Here is a 16654-nt window from a genome sequence, read left to right as displayed (position 1 = left end):
CATGGCCTCGGAAATATTGGGTCTGAGTTTCCAGAGAGACGTGAAATATTTACCTCATCAGTCTGAGGAAAATGGTCTTCTCGTTACATGAAGAGACACACATATGAAGGAGACATTGTATGCGTATCTATGGTTGCACTTATCCATTAAAGAACGAATTGGGACAGTTTAAGAGAGCTGATGTCAAGATTGTTCCAGTGACCATTACTTTCCCCATTTGAGACGTTTAAGTCTGACGAGGGAGGGGGGGGATGCAGGTGATGTCAAAAATGAAAATGCTTTATGCCGTGTCTGCATGACAGGACTATGAACAGGTGACTAACAGATCTCGAAATGCAAAAGGGTGCCCTGCTATTTTGGGCTCCCAAACACAATTTTTGACAGAAAAATTTAATTCACCGGATACTGCTAAACAAAACGTTATTCGCTTGTTCCTTTCTATATTTAATGGCTAAACGTTGTTTCGATAGCGCCTTGCAATTTTATTTAAGTCATGCTTTGCCTGGAACGTCTGCCTCAGCTGTGCCTTTGCAGAATGCCACTTGTCCAGGGAGTGGCCTTGCAATGTCTCCTTGCCTGTGCCATTCCTAAAGTGACACTTGTTCCCAGTCAAACATTCAGAGCTTGTGTATCACTGGGTAATATTAGCTAAGTAGACTTACTGGGGAAATTCTTTAGAAGCACATGTTTTATTGAACTGAACCCTTGGTGAGGACATCTCTATGTAAACATTTATAAAAAAAAAACTGTGGAATATAAAAGGTAAATCACAACACTTTATTGACATTGTTTACGATGAAGCTTGTTTGGTAAACGTTGCTATCGCTTCACTACCATGAGCAACAATTCAGCTCGTGGATACATAATTTGGCAGCTGTTGGCTTCATATGATGGACAACGAACCAGGCACAAAATAAAATAGTGATTTTAGTAGCATGTGCCATCAATTCCAAATGTTTTGAGTTCTTTTCAACCACTTAAGTTTAGGGCAAGAGACAATAAAAGATGGCAGTGATTAATGATGGTTTACATTCAATGTAATTTCCAGTGTCATGAAGTGAAGGAAGAGTGCATTAATTATCGGCTTTGGCTTGTTTATGGTCCACTTAGTTTTGTAGTGAATGCAAAGTTGGGCATTATATGTAACAAAAAACCCCAACACATTAGTCAATAATACTGCCTTAAAAGGAAACAAAATAGGTGGTGATGTTTTTGTGCAATGGTCCTGCTTCACAGCGCATTGTATCTTTATTATTCTGCTCAGAAAGTGAGTATTACAAACATGACATATTGGCGTTCTGCACCAATGTCAGGACTAAAACTCTTTTTGTTTAGCCATTAGCACTAATAGAAAGCGGTATAAACAACAATTACAAGAGCTCTTAATGGCATCGGTGCGCATACTCTTAAATTGGTGCTGACGGTGATGTGTGAAAGTGCACTAGAGAGCCGTACCAATGCTTCACTGCATTTTCCTATTTCTAGGCAAGTTGTTTCTGTGGGTTCACAATATATATATATTTTTACGTTGACTTTGTTGCAGTGAATGTACCCCTATCAGAGGTCAATTCTGGAAAAACAATGTCTGGTTCGAATGCTTTAGACTCTATTCTTTGAATGAATCCATTCTAGTCTTGTATGTGAAGATAGAATCTTGGAATTTTAAAGATGTTCTCTTATTACTGTAAAAGAAGCTGTGTGCTAAATTGTGTCTGCTATTCCTGCTGCTGCCCATACACGTACCAGTTAAATGTTCACAATGACCTTGGCAATGCAAAGCAGCTCGCACAGAAGTGAGCTGTGCAGTCAGCAGAGACATTGGGTGACATGAATATTTTTAAAGAGTAAAAAAAAGGAAAATTACCCAAAAATGTTAAATAAAAAAAATTTAAGGCCAACCCCACAAATGGGGTTTTTGTCAAATATTTGACTTAATAAATGTTTTTGCTGTAATGCTACAATTAGTTTATACTGTTAGCTAAACTACTTTTGCCCTGTAATTTGACGACTCATTTTAGATTTCGAATTAATATATACTGCATATTTTTTAAATATGAGGAGCATTGAAAACATGCAGAGAAGTTGTCTATTTTGTTCAGCTCTTCAGGATAACATATTTAGGGTATACATCAAAATGTGATGTGCAGAAAAGCACTCTTGATTCCTCATGAAGTTGCTCTGTCTCATGTTGGAAGCCTATTGAGGTAGTACCAGAAATAGTTCTACAATGTCATGTTCCAGGGCTGTTCCTTGACATGATTGAGGGTATACTTATTAAGGGTTCTGAGATATATTTATCCATTTTGTCCCTGTATTGTCATTTTGTAATTGGTCAGTAGATTCATCATTTGTATCATAATTGGGTCGAAATCCTTGTAGTTGGTGAAATAAATATTACTGTTTATCGTACAGGTTTTATAATTGTAATGTTCACATGTGAACTGCAAGGTTTAATGACCGCATCATATCTTTATACAGTCCAAATGTTGTAAACATGCTCCATTCAGCTGTAATGAAGGGCACACTGAGTTATAACGCTGATACCATCAAAACCCTGGGAGTCCTGCTGATTTTAACGCCAGACATTTAAATACAATGTTTCCCATGTGACCTGGGTTATTGATATTTGAATTGTGGGTTGTATCATTGTTTGTAAGCAGATGCCTGTATAAACATTGTAGGGAAACAGTTTTCACTTTAAAGCTGTCGTGCACGGCAATATTTATTTATTTCCATTGTTTATGGTACCATTTATGGACTTGTAAATGCAACGTTACTTTTAACAACCCATAATAAATGTTTTGCTAATGGTCATAATCCTTTGAGGTGCAACATCCCATCTTGCACGATGAGGCTACTATATCATCACATTTGAATTAACAGGTGGCAACAATGAATAGCAAGACTGCAGAAAGTAGCTGGTAACTATGTTCAAATAAAATCTTACGCTATCCTACATGTGGGATATTTTTGTCGAGACTAAACGGATATTTCCTATGCAATAATTGGAGTTTATATATTTTCATTCTTAAAGAACATCTTGAAAATACTGTTAAATAAAAGTACAATTACATAGCCAAAACGCAGGCATGTTACCTTCATAATAGACTTATTCAAGCCCTTATGTTATCAACGGACGAGCTTTTCACACCAGATTCGCATCTTCGCGACGCCATTTGCGGAGCTGGTGGAGGAGGAGGAGAAAATTAGAGGTAGGGCATTGCATTCTGGGGAAGTACACGCTATTATTACCTCCCACCTGGCATTGCCACAATTTATTGCACCGCTAGCCCCACTGTGAAGGTCGCCTCGCAAACCAGCCCAATCTCCCATCGGCAGGAGATTTTATCAAGTGCTGCATGTGGTGTTGATGCGACCCAAATAGATTTTGCACGATTCGGCAGCAAAACTTTATGAATTCATCCGTGGTTTGTCAGAAGATCGATAACACATTCCCGGTTAAACTGATTTACTGAAAAAATAAAAGGTCCCAAATAATAATAATACACTTGCCTCTTTGACTGTGGCAGGAGGAGCAATGATAATACAAGCTGCATTGTTTTGAAGCAATACGGCCTTGCGAAAATGATTTGGGTGCAAAATGTTCGTGTTGTTATTGGAGAAATTCATTTCGATTTGCCCTTTTTTACTTGCCCTGGGTTAAGTTCATAGAGTCGGAATCTGGTTTCATAAAATACAATTAACCCATTCTGACAAATGGTTTTATAATGGAATGGGCCAACATGGTCTCATTATGCCATAAGTTGACATTAGCACAAATCTAAGTTATATAAGCTGCAAAAGTTAATGTTTATAGAAGACAATGAGTAAAAAAAAAGTATTGAAATATGAGATGGCTGTATGATTAATGTTTTACATTAAAATTCAAGGCTTTGATTTGCACAATCTGTTATGGTATTAAGTGCATTGGAAGTAGAGCATTTGTATTCCAAACATGTTATATCTTTAAGCCTTGGAGACATTTCTATTACCAAAGATAATTATAAGAAAATTTGCTGTACTTTACAAGCCAGTAGTTTTTGCTCTTCATATTCATACATTCATTTTTAAATCTTGCCTTTAAGCTGATCTGTAAAATGATATCCCATTGACTGGTCTGTCCTCATAAGATGTTCATTCATATTTTGGATGTACTTTTTCCACAGAGAATAGAACGGCTTGCTTTATAACCTGTGTGTGTTATGGGCAGGAAGTATTTACACAGTAATTGGATATTTTAAGTGCTGGAAAGTTTCAACGGAACACTCAAGGAGCAAGCGATGTTAAGGTCTCCAATCCGTCTAAATATAACGATTTTTATTTAACAAACTGCATCTTCACTTACTTTAACTTCTACATATTACATCCATCAAAGTAGGCTAAATAATCTTGTTCTCCCTCATAGCAGCAAAACCGAGGAGTTCATTGATGGAACCAATATGTTCAATTTGTGCATAGAATCTACATCATATAAAGTGTTTTTTCTCATACTGCTAAACTCCCACTGCCTGTCCTGAGTGGGACAGTGAGTAGGAGTCTCATTACATTTCTAGAGCAAAATGATTGAAAGTGCCAAATGTTATATCTGCATGGAACTATCTTGGGTATGTGTTACGTCTCATTTGTGAACAAGAAAGCAATCATCCAGTGCGACGGCTGAAGGGTCTCTTGTTTCTTGAGCCTTCAGGTGCCTCCTTTTTACGATCATAATCAGGGATATTTGTTGTTTTTCCCCAGGTAAAGATGATTAACTGTATCGCTGATGAAAACAACATGTTCAGAGGACATGGCATGCTAATAAGCCTGTGGCTTAAAGCAATACTCTGTGGAACTCTTAATCAAGAAAAAAAACATGGCAGAAAAACTAAGTTTTGTTAAATAGAGCAATTAAAATAATGTAATGGAATTGTTAAATAGCTATGTGCATACACATTAATAGCATTGCATCTCTTTTACTTTACCTGCAAAATAACTGTGAATAGAAAGAAATTAAACTTTTTTTTTCACATTTACTTGAAATTAAAATTTAACTGGGTGCAGATAGCCAACACAAATAACTGAAAAGTAGTTAGTTGTAAATGGGACGCGGTGCTTATTGGCAATAACCACTGATGAAACTGAGCGAATGTCCATTCGGCCACTCATCACAGTCGGGTAAAGCAGATTTGTCAGCCTCAATGGGCAGAATGATGCTTCGCATGGATGGGCCTTCCCTTCAATCACATTTCCAGTGCGTTTGCCGTGGCAGTTTTTTTCGGGTTGCCCCCACCATGCAATGAGCTTCCTTTCCGTGCCACGTTGCATTTGCCAGTCATTGTGTAGAGGAGTCGTGTGAGCAACCACGAGGGGGCGAACAGAGGGAGGTGCCAGCGAGTTGACAGTTAAGGATCACGTCATGTCACGTGTGCGGTAAGGGGGTACCTTCGAGAACAAAGGCGGGTCCGAGCCAGGGGGAGGAGCCGCCAAAGGGGTACTTAAGGGTGGGACCACGTGACGAAGGCGTGGTCGTTGTGGGGAGCCAGAGCTAGGATCGGCTGGTAGAGGTCTCTCTCTCCTCGTCTCTCCTCGTCGCCGGGCGGTGTTGGATGAACCCCCGTCCGGTGCAGACGAGCGAGAGAGCCCCGAGGGTAGGATAACATCGAGTTTGGGGGTCCAGAGTAAGGACCAAGAATAGAGAGCACCTGCCTGTAGTGTGAGTTAGTGTCGTGTGAACAGTGTTAATAAACGGCATCAGCCCTTGCAGTGAATTCCGTCTCCGCGTGGTCGTGCTGCACAACAATTGTTTAAATTGCTCATGTTGTTATTTTTGTCTAGCCATTTAAAAACATAACATCGCCTTTTTTTTCGAAACAAAGTTTTCGTGTCATAAAAAGTGTCCACTTATTAAAAACTGGAGGCTCGTTGAAATATAGCTATAAACAAAGATGGCATTCAGTGAAGAAAAACTTGTGATTTATAGCACATGTTAATTGGATGTAAACAAACATCAATGTGAAATATACCCCAAATATTCCCCTGTACCTTTTAGGTAAACCGACTCTGTGTACAAACTTAGCCGTTTCCTCCATTTCTAAGATGATCTCCTTTGCCCTGGCCTTGAACCCAGTTTCATGTTGTGCAGACTTCACATAGAGATATCAACATCGCATTATTTGTTATTTTAAGGTTCTTTGCTTTATCATCCATCATCATCTTCTCAAACCTGTTTAGTGCTGCAGAACGGTATATTGGGCATACAGTGCCAATTTCAAGCTGTATTAGTTTGGGCGATAACATGCCAACCGCGAGTGGCTGTGGACCTCACTGCATGATTAATAGTACCAGGCAGAAATATATATCATGTGTGTGAAACAGAGGGCAACCATCAAAGGGCAGGTCTAGTCTGATACTTAAAGTCTAAGCATGATAAACAAGTTTGACTTTTTCTTTTGCCTTGAGATTTCGTAAAAGTCACTGCTATTGTAATTATTGCTGGTTTTCGGTGCTCAAGGGTAGGGTTAACCATCCCCTGCACCCCATGGTGATTCAATGCATTTTCATAATTCATGGTTACGATTTGGTTGAAGAGTCATTTATTTTTAATTGTGGTGAGCGTAGGGGGGGCCGGTGGGACCTTTCAGGGTCACGTGAACCCATTACATACAATGTATAAGAACATTTACTTTAAAAAAATATGTATTTTCACATGGGTTCTATGCATGTAGCATGAGCTTAAGAATTAAGTTTAATAAATACACAAATGCATTGTTTATTAAAGTAAAAGCATCAGTCCAAATAATAGGAAGAGAGTAGTCATAAGTATCATTGTGCTTATGATCTTCTCAAAACGACTCGAATACCCATCTGATAGTAAGTAACAACATATGCTTATGAATAATCTAACAACATCGTACTGAAATTCACTTCCGATATCTTATTCAAATGGAAAAAAAACATTGTGTATGCTTATATTTAATACATATTGACCCTGCATACATGGTGTTTTATGTAAGTTTTGAATTTACTTTTTTGTAATATGCTGGAAGGCATAAACCCCTACAGTGTACATCTTTTGCAGGCAGCTTAATGGGGACACTTTTTGTAAATTATTTATTTTGTGTTTTTCTATGTATCTCTTTACACAGAATATCATCATTAAACTGCAAAGTATGGTAGTTCCCGTACACTGTGTTCTTGCACAATCCTTGATGTTTAATGGTGGCCGTGCCGTTTAAAGCGAAAGGAATTCTCCACTTGGACTTGTAAAGCACACCTTTAGATGCTTTATATTGAAAGCCACCCACATGCAATTTGCTTTGGCTGCTTGCGCGTGTAATAGCTTCCAAGTTGCATATCATTAAACCGGGATTTGCATTGGCTGGTTATTAGTGTAGAACATGCAACATCTCATTGCTCTGTGTGACTGCTTCAATGATTGCTGCATAAATTATGTTAATGCTTACTTGTAGCAGTGGATCATTACTTCTTGTGGAGTACTAAAAATTGATTTTTTTTTACGAGCAATTTATCATTAACTTCTTAAACATTTGTATTATTCAGTACCAGTTTAAAGAACATAATATTTTGCCACCTGTTTAATATTAACAGAATAATAGCCTGACCTTATTGAGTGTACCAACTCATGTTCCGTATTAGTTATTGCAACCGTAAAATAATACCTTTATACAAGAATGTGGCCATCTAACAGTTTTGAGAGCGTTATCTTAAACTCGCAACTAACACTCGTAAAATAACGTTGTTTTAACATGACGCAGAACATCGGTGAGCTGTGTGCAATTGGTACAACATCTTGAGGCGTCAAATAGGTTGTACATTTGTATGCTGTGGCTTATTGCAGTAGCCCTTTATTAAGACTTTTTGAATGTCCCCCTCATGTATAACACATTCTGCATTTCACGTCATTAAAATTCCACTGAGAAACACAAGGCATAGTGATTTCCTGCTCATATGAGTAATCCTAGGTGGAGCTCCCCTCTTGTTGACACCCCTCTGAGCCTGTGCTGGAAATTCCACATTGCTATAGTGCACTTTTACATCTAAATTGAAAACTGCTTTTTGTGTTTAGTTTGTCCTTCCCACGCACCTCCAATAAGCACGGTTGGTTACGTAAGGTGAAAAGGAAGTTCAGCATAAGTGGTAGTGCACTGCGTTTTGAACCTGGTATCATAACTTTTTATTCCCAGCCATCGATAATATCAGTAGCGAGTGATACTGGTAGGAACCACCTGGTTCCACCAGCCCACAGGAGATTATTGTGTCCGTCCGTCGTGCATCCAATAATGGGAGGGGTGGGGCTGGGTGGGGAGGGGCTGGGTGGGGAGGGTGGGGAGGGGCGTGGTGGGGAGGGTGGGGAGGGGCGGGGTGGGGCGGGGTGGGGTAGGGCTGGGTGGGGAGGGGCTGGTCACCCCGTGGTGCCCTTATAAAACTCAACGTTTAACCTACTCACGCCGGCTTGTGCCCGCCCTCACAGTCGGCCATATTTGCGGAATACACCACGCCGCCGTTGACCCTGGCCATTGACCGAGCAACCCAACGTTCCTACCAGCACCCTCCGCAGGAATGTGCTATATGAACCAGTTCTGAGTCCACATCTTCACCAACCCGTCTACTGACTGTGACTGGCTTGGTGAATTATTGTCACAAAGACCCTTCGACTGAAGTGGCATACAGCCTTGCATGATCAAGGCTGCAAGTGACTAATCACTCGCAACATAAATTGCATTGTGGTTTTTATAGGAACAAAAACATACTCGATGTCCTGATCTACAAAATAATTGCCCTGACCAGAAACTGGAATTCCCGCTTAGAATGTGCGAGTGCAAATCTTTCAGGCTTCGGGTGGAAAGATTGCCTCGTCACGCTGTCCTTGGCCGCACGTGAATTATTCTCGACAGAGCTTGGCAGGTACACGATGACAGCTGTAGCTCAGCACGTGACCATCCGATAAGTTCTCCACCCACGTGCGCCCGTTTCAGGCCGTGGCTCTGTATTAACAAATTCCTGAATAAACGAGTTAATTCTATCAATAATTTCGTCGATATGCGAGCTCAATCTGGAATCTTGCAGTTGTAACATTTGTGAGGTCGCCAAAATATAGAGGCAATTTTCCCCCCATGTGCCCACAATTTATGGGAACAACTGGTTTTCCATTAACAGCCTCATCGGCCCAATTGGTTTAACAGCACTTTTTTCCAGTAGTAGGAACATGAGGTCGCTTCCAGTTTGGGTTGACTACCCCATTTTATTTCGCACCGTTTCTGCTCGGCTGAGGCGCATTGTGATGATGCTGTATTCACGATGCCTCGTGCAGGTGAAGCAGGAGTGATGTAAAGTCACGTAGAAGGGAAGTAATAAAATAATAAAAATAAAACATAATAACACAATTCTCACAATTATGTTTTATTTTTATTATTTTATTACTTCCCTTATACGTGACTTTACCGAAAGAACCAAGAAGATGAATCCCTGCAGTCACGAAAGCTTTAAATCGAAATTCAGGAGTGATGTGTTTCTTAGCACGTGGTTGCTCATGGCTTTACCAGAGTTCACAATTCAATATTTATTTTATGAAGCCAAACTCATTGGAGATGAGAGTTGAAAGTTGCCAGTTTTAATTGTATTTTAAAAGTTAGGTTGTAAGTGAATTAATTGTTCATTGTATAAATGCTATTAAAATTGTTCTTATTCTACAATTTACAAAAAAAAAGTACTTTCACATTAGAATAGTAACGTAATTGATGTTTTAATTGGAAAGGTTATGCTTGATTAAATGGGTATGGCGTGAGGAATCATTATAATTTGTATGCATATGTAGTGCTGTCAAAAACGATCGTAGGCTAATGGCAGGCTTGTTCTTTGTCGGCGTGAGGAACCATACATTTAATATGTATGTAGTACTGTCAAACAAGATTGTAGTTTAGTGATAGCAGGCTTGTTCTTTGGAGGTCAGTCACCTTCACTTAAAACAAAATAAAGGATTTTATTAAGTGCTTTGGTTAATTGCCGTTGTCAGAGTTGCCAATAAGTTATAAAATTGTGTCTGGGTAAAAGATTTGGGATGTTTGAGTTTTTCCATTTAACATATGGCTGAATTATACTTTGATAGGTAATTTTTCTGATTAAAAAAAATGCAGGCACATTAAACTAAATGTTGACTCAATGAACAGCTTGACGCGGCAGAGAAGCGGCGGCAGTGGGTTGAGATTGAGAGTTGTGTAATTGTGTCAGCAGATCAGCGAATGTCATCGGCAGCTTAATAGGCCTAATTTGGAGCCTCGTGTGTATGACCGATAAAATAAGTGCCATTGAGGTTAGGGGTGGTTGTATTGGAGAAGTACAATTTTTGATGCTGTGTACCATTAATGTCCTGTTCTGAAAAAGTTTTCACTGCCCAACAAATATCTGAAATTATCCACATTTTTTACTCTGCTTATTTCTACTTTTGGTTGTGCTTGAGAGTTTACCAAAACCTCGACATTTTGTCTGTCAAATGAAATGTTCCTTATCTGCGTTGATGTGACGGACACTGTTCGTGGAATCTATTATCTGAGGCCTGTTTGCAAACATGACTACAGATAGTTTGGCATAGGCGTGTAAAATTGGTTTATTGTTTCACCACTTCTAGCTGACTTGTATTATATATGAAACATGGCTACATCCAGATATCTCGTTTTCACATAAATACGACTAAAATACATAGTAGAGGTTTTTGGGTTAGATCGTGTAAATGTATAAATATGTCGTTAAAACCCGTCACCTCCTGACACAGCCAACTAGTAAGGGTTGTCACGTAAACAGAACGTGCCAATTCGTCACTAGTTCAGCACACCGGTGTGTTGGCGGGTTTTAATGACACATTTAGATATTTACGCGATCTAACTCAAAAACCTCTATTATGGATTATATTGGTCGTGAAAGCCTACGTGTTAAACTGACATGGATTATAGGGTGAAAGTAGTGCTTCTGGGAGACCACTCCCAGATTACCTGCCTTATCCATGTATAATAAATATTGACAACAGGAAGAATCTACTTACATATAACATGAATTGCATTGATAATAGGAGTAGCAGGCAATATGATCATGGATAAGAGGAGTTTCGCATATTCTTCAGGGTGTTGAGAGAGCATTAAAAAAGGAAATTGTAAAATTGTGTGAATTATAGATTAATTGATTTGAGAGTGAGTGAGCCATCCTTACTATGCAATGTGCTGCCTGTTTCTAATGAACTAGTAAATAGTGTAACCAATAACAGCATTCTTTGTCTACGTGAAATATTGAAAATGTCTTGCCATTTTAAGAGATATCATGAATCTGATTCTTGTCTTTTTTTTATTTGGGATCACGACATACGCATTAATCTATTGGCTTATGTGCAAAATGACCTATCTCAAGGTACACTACCAAGGTGGCATTTATTATGTTTTCACTGTTATTATCTCCATTTTCATTCCGCTGCAGAGCATTGCAATCCCTGAGCGGTGTGGCACGAGCATTACACATTGTGTATGCGCCGCGTGACAGAGCCAGAGCCATGTGAGCGGGGGAGCGCTGCGAGTTGTGGCAGCTTTTTGTGTTGGGTAATGGAGCAGGTTGACGAGATGACATCGCAGGAACAGTGCTCGCTACCACACGTGCATAGTGAAAATCCCAGAAAATGACTCATTTGCTATGCTGCCCGATCCCATCTCTCAGCCCACTGCTCTGCCACCTGGTCTCACAGATCACTGAAGCACGTACAGCCTACTGCCAGCATTCCTCACAAACCCACCACCGCGTTTTAAGCTAAATATTCATTTCTACGTTTGTAACGTGCGTTTTTTTAACCTGCATCCCTGACTCCCTCTACTCAATTTTCACTCCCAAGTCTGAGTGACAGTTGGAAGCCTGCTGACCTTGAGGTCAGGGATTAATCATCTGCTTTCACAAGCCTCCCTCCCCATCCCTCCCCTCCCCATATATCTTATTTTATATGTTTACACTTTTTCAATGCTCCTGATCTGCTCATAAGAGGACAGCATCTCTTCCTCTGCCGGGCATTCAGCCCCGTGCACCCTCGATCGCTGTTCCAGAAAAGCAATTTAATGCCTTACAATCGAGAACAACTGAGCACTTCATCTTGATCAAAAGTTTGATTGTAGCCAGAGATGAACTCGGCTTTCACAAAAGCCCAATCTTTCTGCAATTGGAACAAAAGAACATGACCTCTTCATGGAGGAGGAATAAATAAAATCAGCAAAAATGTGATACTCGAGTAATTTACAGTTGGCTTGAAATAAATAATGTGAAGTACTCCTTGTATTTGCGAGATACTACGTAGATTTTATATCCATATCTTTCATCTACTTAAACAACATTAATCATTTATTTGCGTAGCTTTGTCAATACACTGTTGGATGAAGGCCTCCCCATGCCGTGTCGGACATGGGTTTTGTTTGACTGTACTTCACCACCCTGGTAAGTGCAGGGTAGTATAGGCGGTGATCTAAGAATGGTTCAGATGTCACTTTTCTCTATTTGGCAATTGCCGGGAATAAAACTGGGATAGCTGGATTCAGAGTGCAACGTGCTAACCACGTCACCACTTCCCCATTCATTTATCTATCTAATGTTCAATGTCTTTTGAACATTAGATAGAGGTAGTGACATGTTTAATGAGATTTAGGATAAGATGATACTTAAACATGAATTAACTGATTTAACCCAAATTAGAAAAAATATGGTTCTCTGGATTGTCTTCACTTATACTTTAGGGTTGATCTAAAGTTATAAACGTTTTGGTCTCATGCTAAACACTCTAAATATACTATCTCCTATTCTTCGGGTCTTTCGGTAAAATGATTTAGATAGGTTCAAAGAAAATAACAAAAAAGACAAAAAACGATGACGTTTCGATCACAACACAAGCGATCGTCATCAGCAGGAAAAAATGAGGGGGAAAGCTGCTGGGGCAGAGACAGTTTTAAAGGTTTAAAATGGGTGTAGCCCAGGGGTCATCAACGAAGTGGGGCTAGTGATGTTAATTTGAGAGATTAGCATGTTAATGGGAGATCGGAGAGCGGTCTCCACAAGGGCGTGGAGATGGCTATGTTAATGTGAGATATTAGCGTGTTAATGGGAGATCAGAGGGCGACCTCCTCGTGGGTGTGGAGGTGGCTCTGTTACTGTGAGAGATTAGCATGTTAATGTGATATCAGAGGGCGACCTGCACGTGGGCGTGGAGGTGGCTCTGTTAATGTGAGAGATTAGCATGTTAATATGATATCAGAGGGCGACCTGCACGTGGGTGTGGAGGTGGCTCTGTTAATGAGAGAGATTAGCATGTTAATGGGAGATCGCAGAGCAGCAACGTCGAGCTCGCGAGCGAGGTGGCTGTGTTGGTGTGCGAAATTTAACCTGTTAATGTCAAATCAGAGAGCCGAAAATAACAACTAACATCGGAAGGTGGTAGGATGGGAACATCACAGCCAGTTATGACGTACACTGGTTGATAACGTCCTTCCAATGCTTGCTCAGTTTGTACCCATCTTCTCGATTGAAGTTGTGTGTCTATTTGTGGATGGCTTCATGAACGAATCTTTGTTGATAGCCAGTGGGTTTGCAAAGTACCTTCTTCTTAAAGAAATCAATTTCGTGTGAGCCCACTGCATTAAAACAATGATCAGCCATGGCCGAGGTATTGGTCCTACCGTGTTTCAGATCTGCCTAATTTAATTTCTTTCTTTGTGACTTTACTGAAAGAACCAAATAATAATTCCTGCAGTCACGAAAACTTCGAATCTAGTTTGTTATTTTTTGTTATTTTCTGTGAACCTATCTACGTGACTTTACCGAAAGACCCAAAGAATATGAATTCCTGCAGTTACGAAAGCTTCAAGTCAAGATTTATACGATCTCCTCTACCATTGCTCTAAATTATTCACCTCCAATAGTGTGTGATTTTTAAAGCCAAGAGCAGATTCAACCTGCCAGTGGTTACGAGTATGAAAGGCATTTTTTTCTACGTCTAAGCATTTCCTTGACCATGTTGGTGCCAAATTTAAAATTTTTCTTAGAGGACAACAATAGTAGTTCCAGCAGTTTCTCAGCAACAAACGTCTGTTTGTGTGTGTATATATAGTGACGTGATTTGGTTAAGCAACAAAATTAGATTTTGTTCTCTTAGCAACCTTGTCTGTTGCTTTATAAACATTCCAAATTTACTGAAAATATTTTTGCTGAAATACACTTTGATTGTCACTTATATGTTTTACATTCAGAAATTATGACACTGTAATCTGCTCACAATTAAATGCTATGGGAATATAGATATTTTCACTTGTAATTTGTCTTAATGTTTTTGTATTTATTCTCAAATTCTATCCCCATTGTGCATTTGGTGGCATGTCATGAGACAAATATTCCATGGAGATATCTCGCAGAGCAGTGCAACCCCTTGGAGAAGAGCCATAGAAGCAGTTATCAAAGGAGAGCTACTAACATCCCTCCTTCAAATGACCTCTGGTCCACACTAAGGGCCAACACTTATCCACTGGTCCCGCCAGGTTACAGTAATGTTAGTCGTATGACAGTTAAACTCGTATTTTAATAACCCGGGCTGGAATGTATCCATATTAAGTGCATATGCAAATAATACATTCAAAACCCACGGGTTTGTTGTTCTTATCTGCCCCTGCTGCCACTGCCTCTCGTGTGAGGTCCAGGGCCACAATGTCCAGGCCTGTGTTTATCAGCCATCTCCTTCAGTCTCTGATATCTGTGTTCGCAGCGTGTCGGCGACCTCTTACGAAAACCAGATTTACCATAAGTACAAAAATCTCGTTTTAATGTGCTGGGGTTTTTTTTTGTGTGTGTGCAGTCATTGGCCACTGGGCTGAGACACTTTAAGAGCCACGCGTAATAATCACAGCCTGGATTCTAACCCACCATCTTGTCCGTGCCAGCTTAGTGCCCTTACCTCTATTTTTATCTCTTTTTTTTATCTTCCTAACTATCATCAGGCATCATTTGTTTGCTATTGCATAAAGGCAACCCAACAAATAATTTACTGGTTCATTATTACCACCTTCTGTTCAGTTTTCATCCAGATTTGCTCTGCCTCCCGGATACTCTTGCTATGTTATGTCTGTAAATCTATTTTGCCAGCCCCTTTGGTGATATGTCTTTGGTTAATTGATTATCTTGGTAATGAGTGCTTTGCCCCCCCCCCCCCCCCCCGTTTGTTCTCTGATCCACATGTTGCTGCTCTTGTCTGTTAGAATCCTTTTGTCATTGCGCTGGGATTTGGAAGGTGAATGACACACAAAAATAGAACGTTCATTTGACATTTATTTTACCAATAACATTGCCGGTTGAGGTTCTTTTAGTTTTTTAAGTACAGAAGAAGTTCAACGGAAACTAAAGCAATGAATAAGGAACAATGTAAAACAACAAATGCTGCTTGGGATGCAGTGTTTGTTTGAAAGAACTCAATTTTGGAGAAAACAAAAATATTACAAATAAGGAGAGGGTCAATGGATTCCGAAGATGAAGTGTTACTCGAGCGTATCTGGAACTTGGACGTGGAAATGCGAACCTGTGTTTTTTTTCTCTGTCCAGGTGTGGCCCATCAGTCGTGAGATCAACTGCCAGTGCTTGAGAACTCTGTCTGTCAGTGACGACCGCACCATCTGCCTGCAGCCTCAGTTGCACTGCGATGGGCGCACGATCATGTGTGCCTCCGACCTCGGAGTCATCCAGTGGGATTTCTCCAACTACCAGCAGATCAGGTGGGTGTGCCACCTTCTCGCTTACACCCCACCATCTTCAAAACTAGTCTTGGGAGTCGAGGAAGCTTTGAGGACAAACTTATTATACTTTCATCTTCTTGGTTCTTTCGGCAAAGTCACGTAGAATGGAAATAAAAAAATAAAAAAAATGAAAGGTTATACAATATTCTTTTATTCTATTATTAAATTATTTTATTATCTTTTATTTTTATTATTTTATTATTTCCATTCTGCGTGACTTTACCAAAAGAACCAAGAAGATGAATCCCTGCAGTCACGAAAGCTTTAAATCGAAATTATTATACTTTTTTTTTCTCGGCATGTCTGTTTTGTCACCTTAAGCAAACTTATTGCACGTTCACCTTTTTTCAGCTGCTTTCGTGGCCGAATTATACTTTACATCTTCTTAGTTCTTTCGGTAAAGTCACGTAGAAGGGAAATAATAAAATAATAAGAAATTAAACATAATAAAATACAATTCTCACGACGTTTTGGCCACAACGTAAGCAGTCCTTGTTTTAAAATCAAACAACACAAAGGTTGTGCTCAACCAGACCGTCTATGCTGAACTCGAATTGAAGATGGATTTCTACAAATTTAATTTTTATTGTTTTATTATTTCCCTTTTACGTGATTTTACCGAAAAAACCAAGAAGGTGAATCCCTGCAGTCACGAAAGCTTTAAATCGAAATTTATACTTTACATGTTACTGATGCCAGACGCAAAGGCGGCTGAGAGCAGGTCTGAGTGCTTTTGGAAAGGTGAACTCGATAATGAAATGCAACATGCCAATGTGTCTAAAGAAGGCAGTTTTTAATCAGTGCGCATACTACATATGGTTAAAAAATATGGTCGTGAACATTAATTTTTTACAAAAATTCAACTG

General features: G+C 39.7%; 1 protein-coding gene across 1 annotated transcript in view; it reads left to right on the top strand.

The window, feature by feature from the left end:
* FBXW2 (F-box and WD repeat domain containing 2) overlaps positions 1-16654 on the top strand; it is a 130576-nt gene that overhangs the window by 109312 nt on the left and 4610 nt on the right. Inside the window, exon 7 of the mRNA XM_078865527.1 lies at positions 15598-15767. Coding sequence (XP_078721653.1) covers positions 15598-15767 — 170 coding nt within the window. The remainder of the gene's footprint in view (positions 1-15597; positions 15768-16654) is intronic.

The sequence above is a fragment of the Lampetra fluviatilis genome, chromosome 20, assembly GCF_964198595.1.
Source record: "Lampetra fluviatilis chromosome 20, kcLamFluv1.1, whole genome shotgun sequence".
NCBI lineage: Eukaryota > Metazoa > Chordata > Hyperoartia > Petromyzontiformes > Petromyzontidae > Lampetra > Lampetra fluviatilis.
This window is presented reverse-complemented; position numbering and strand designations above follow the sequence as displayed.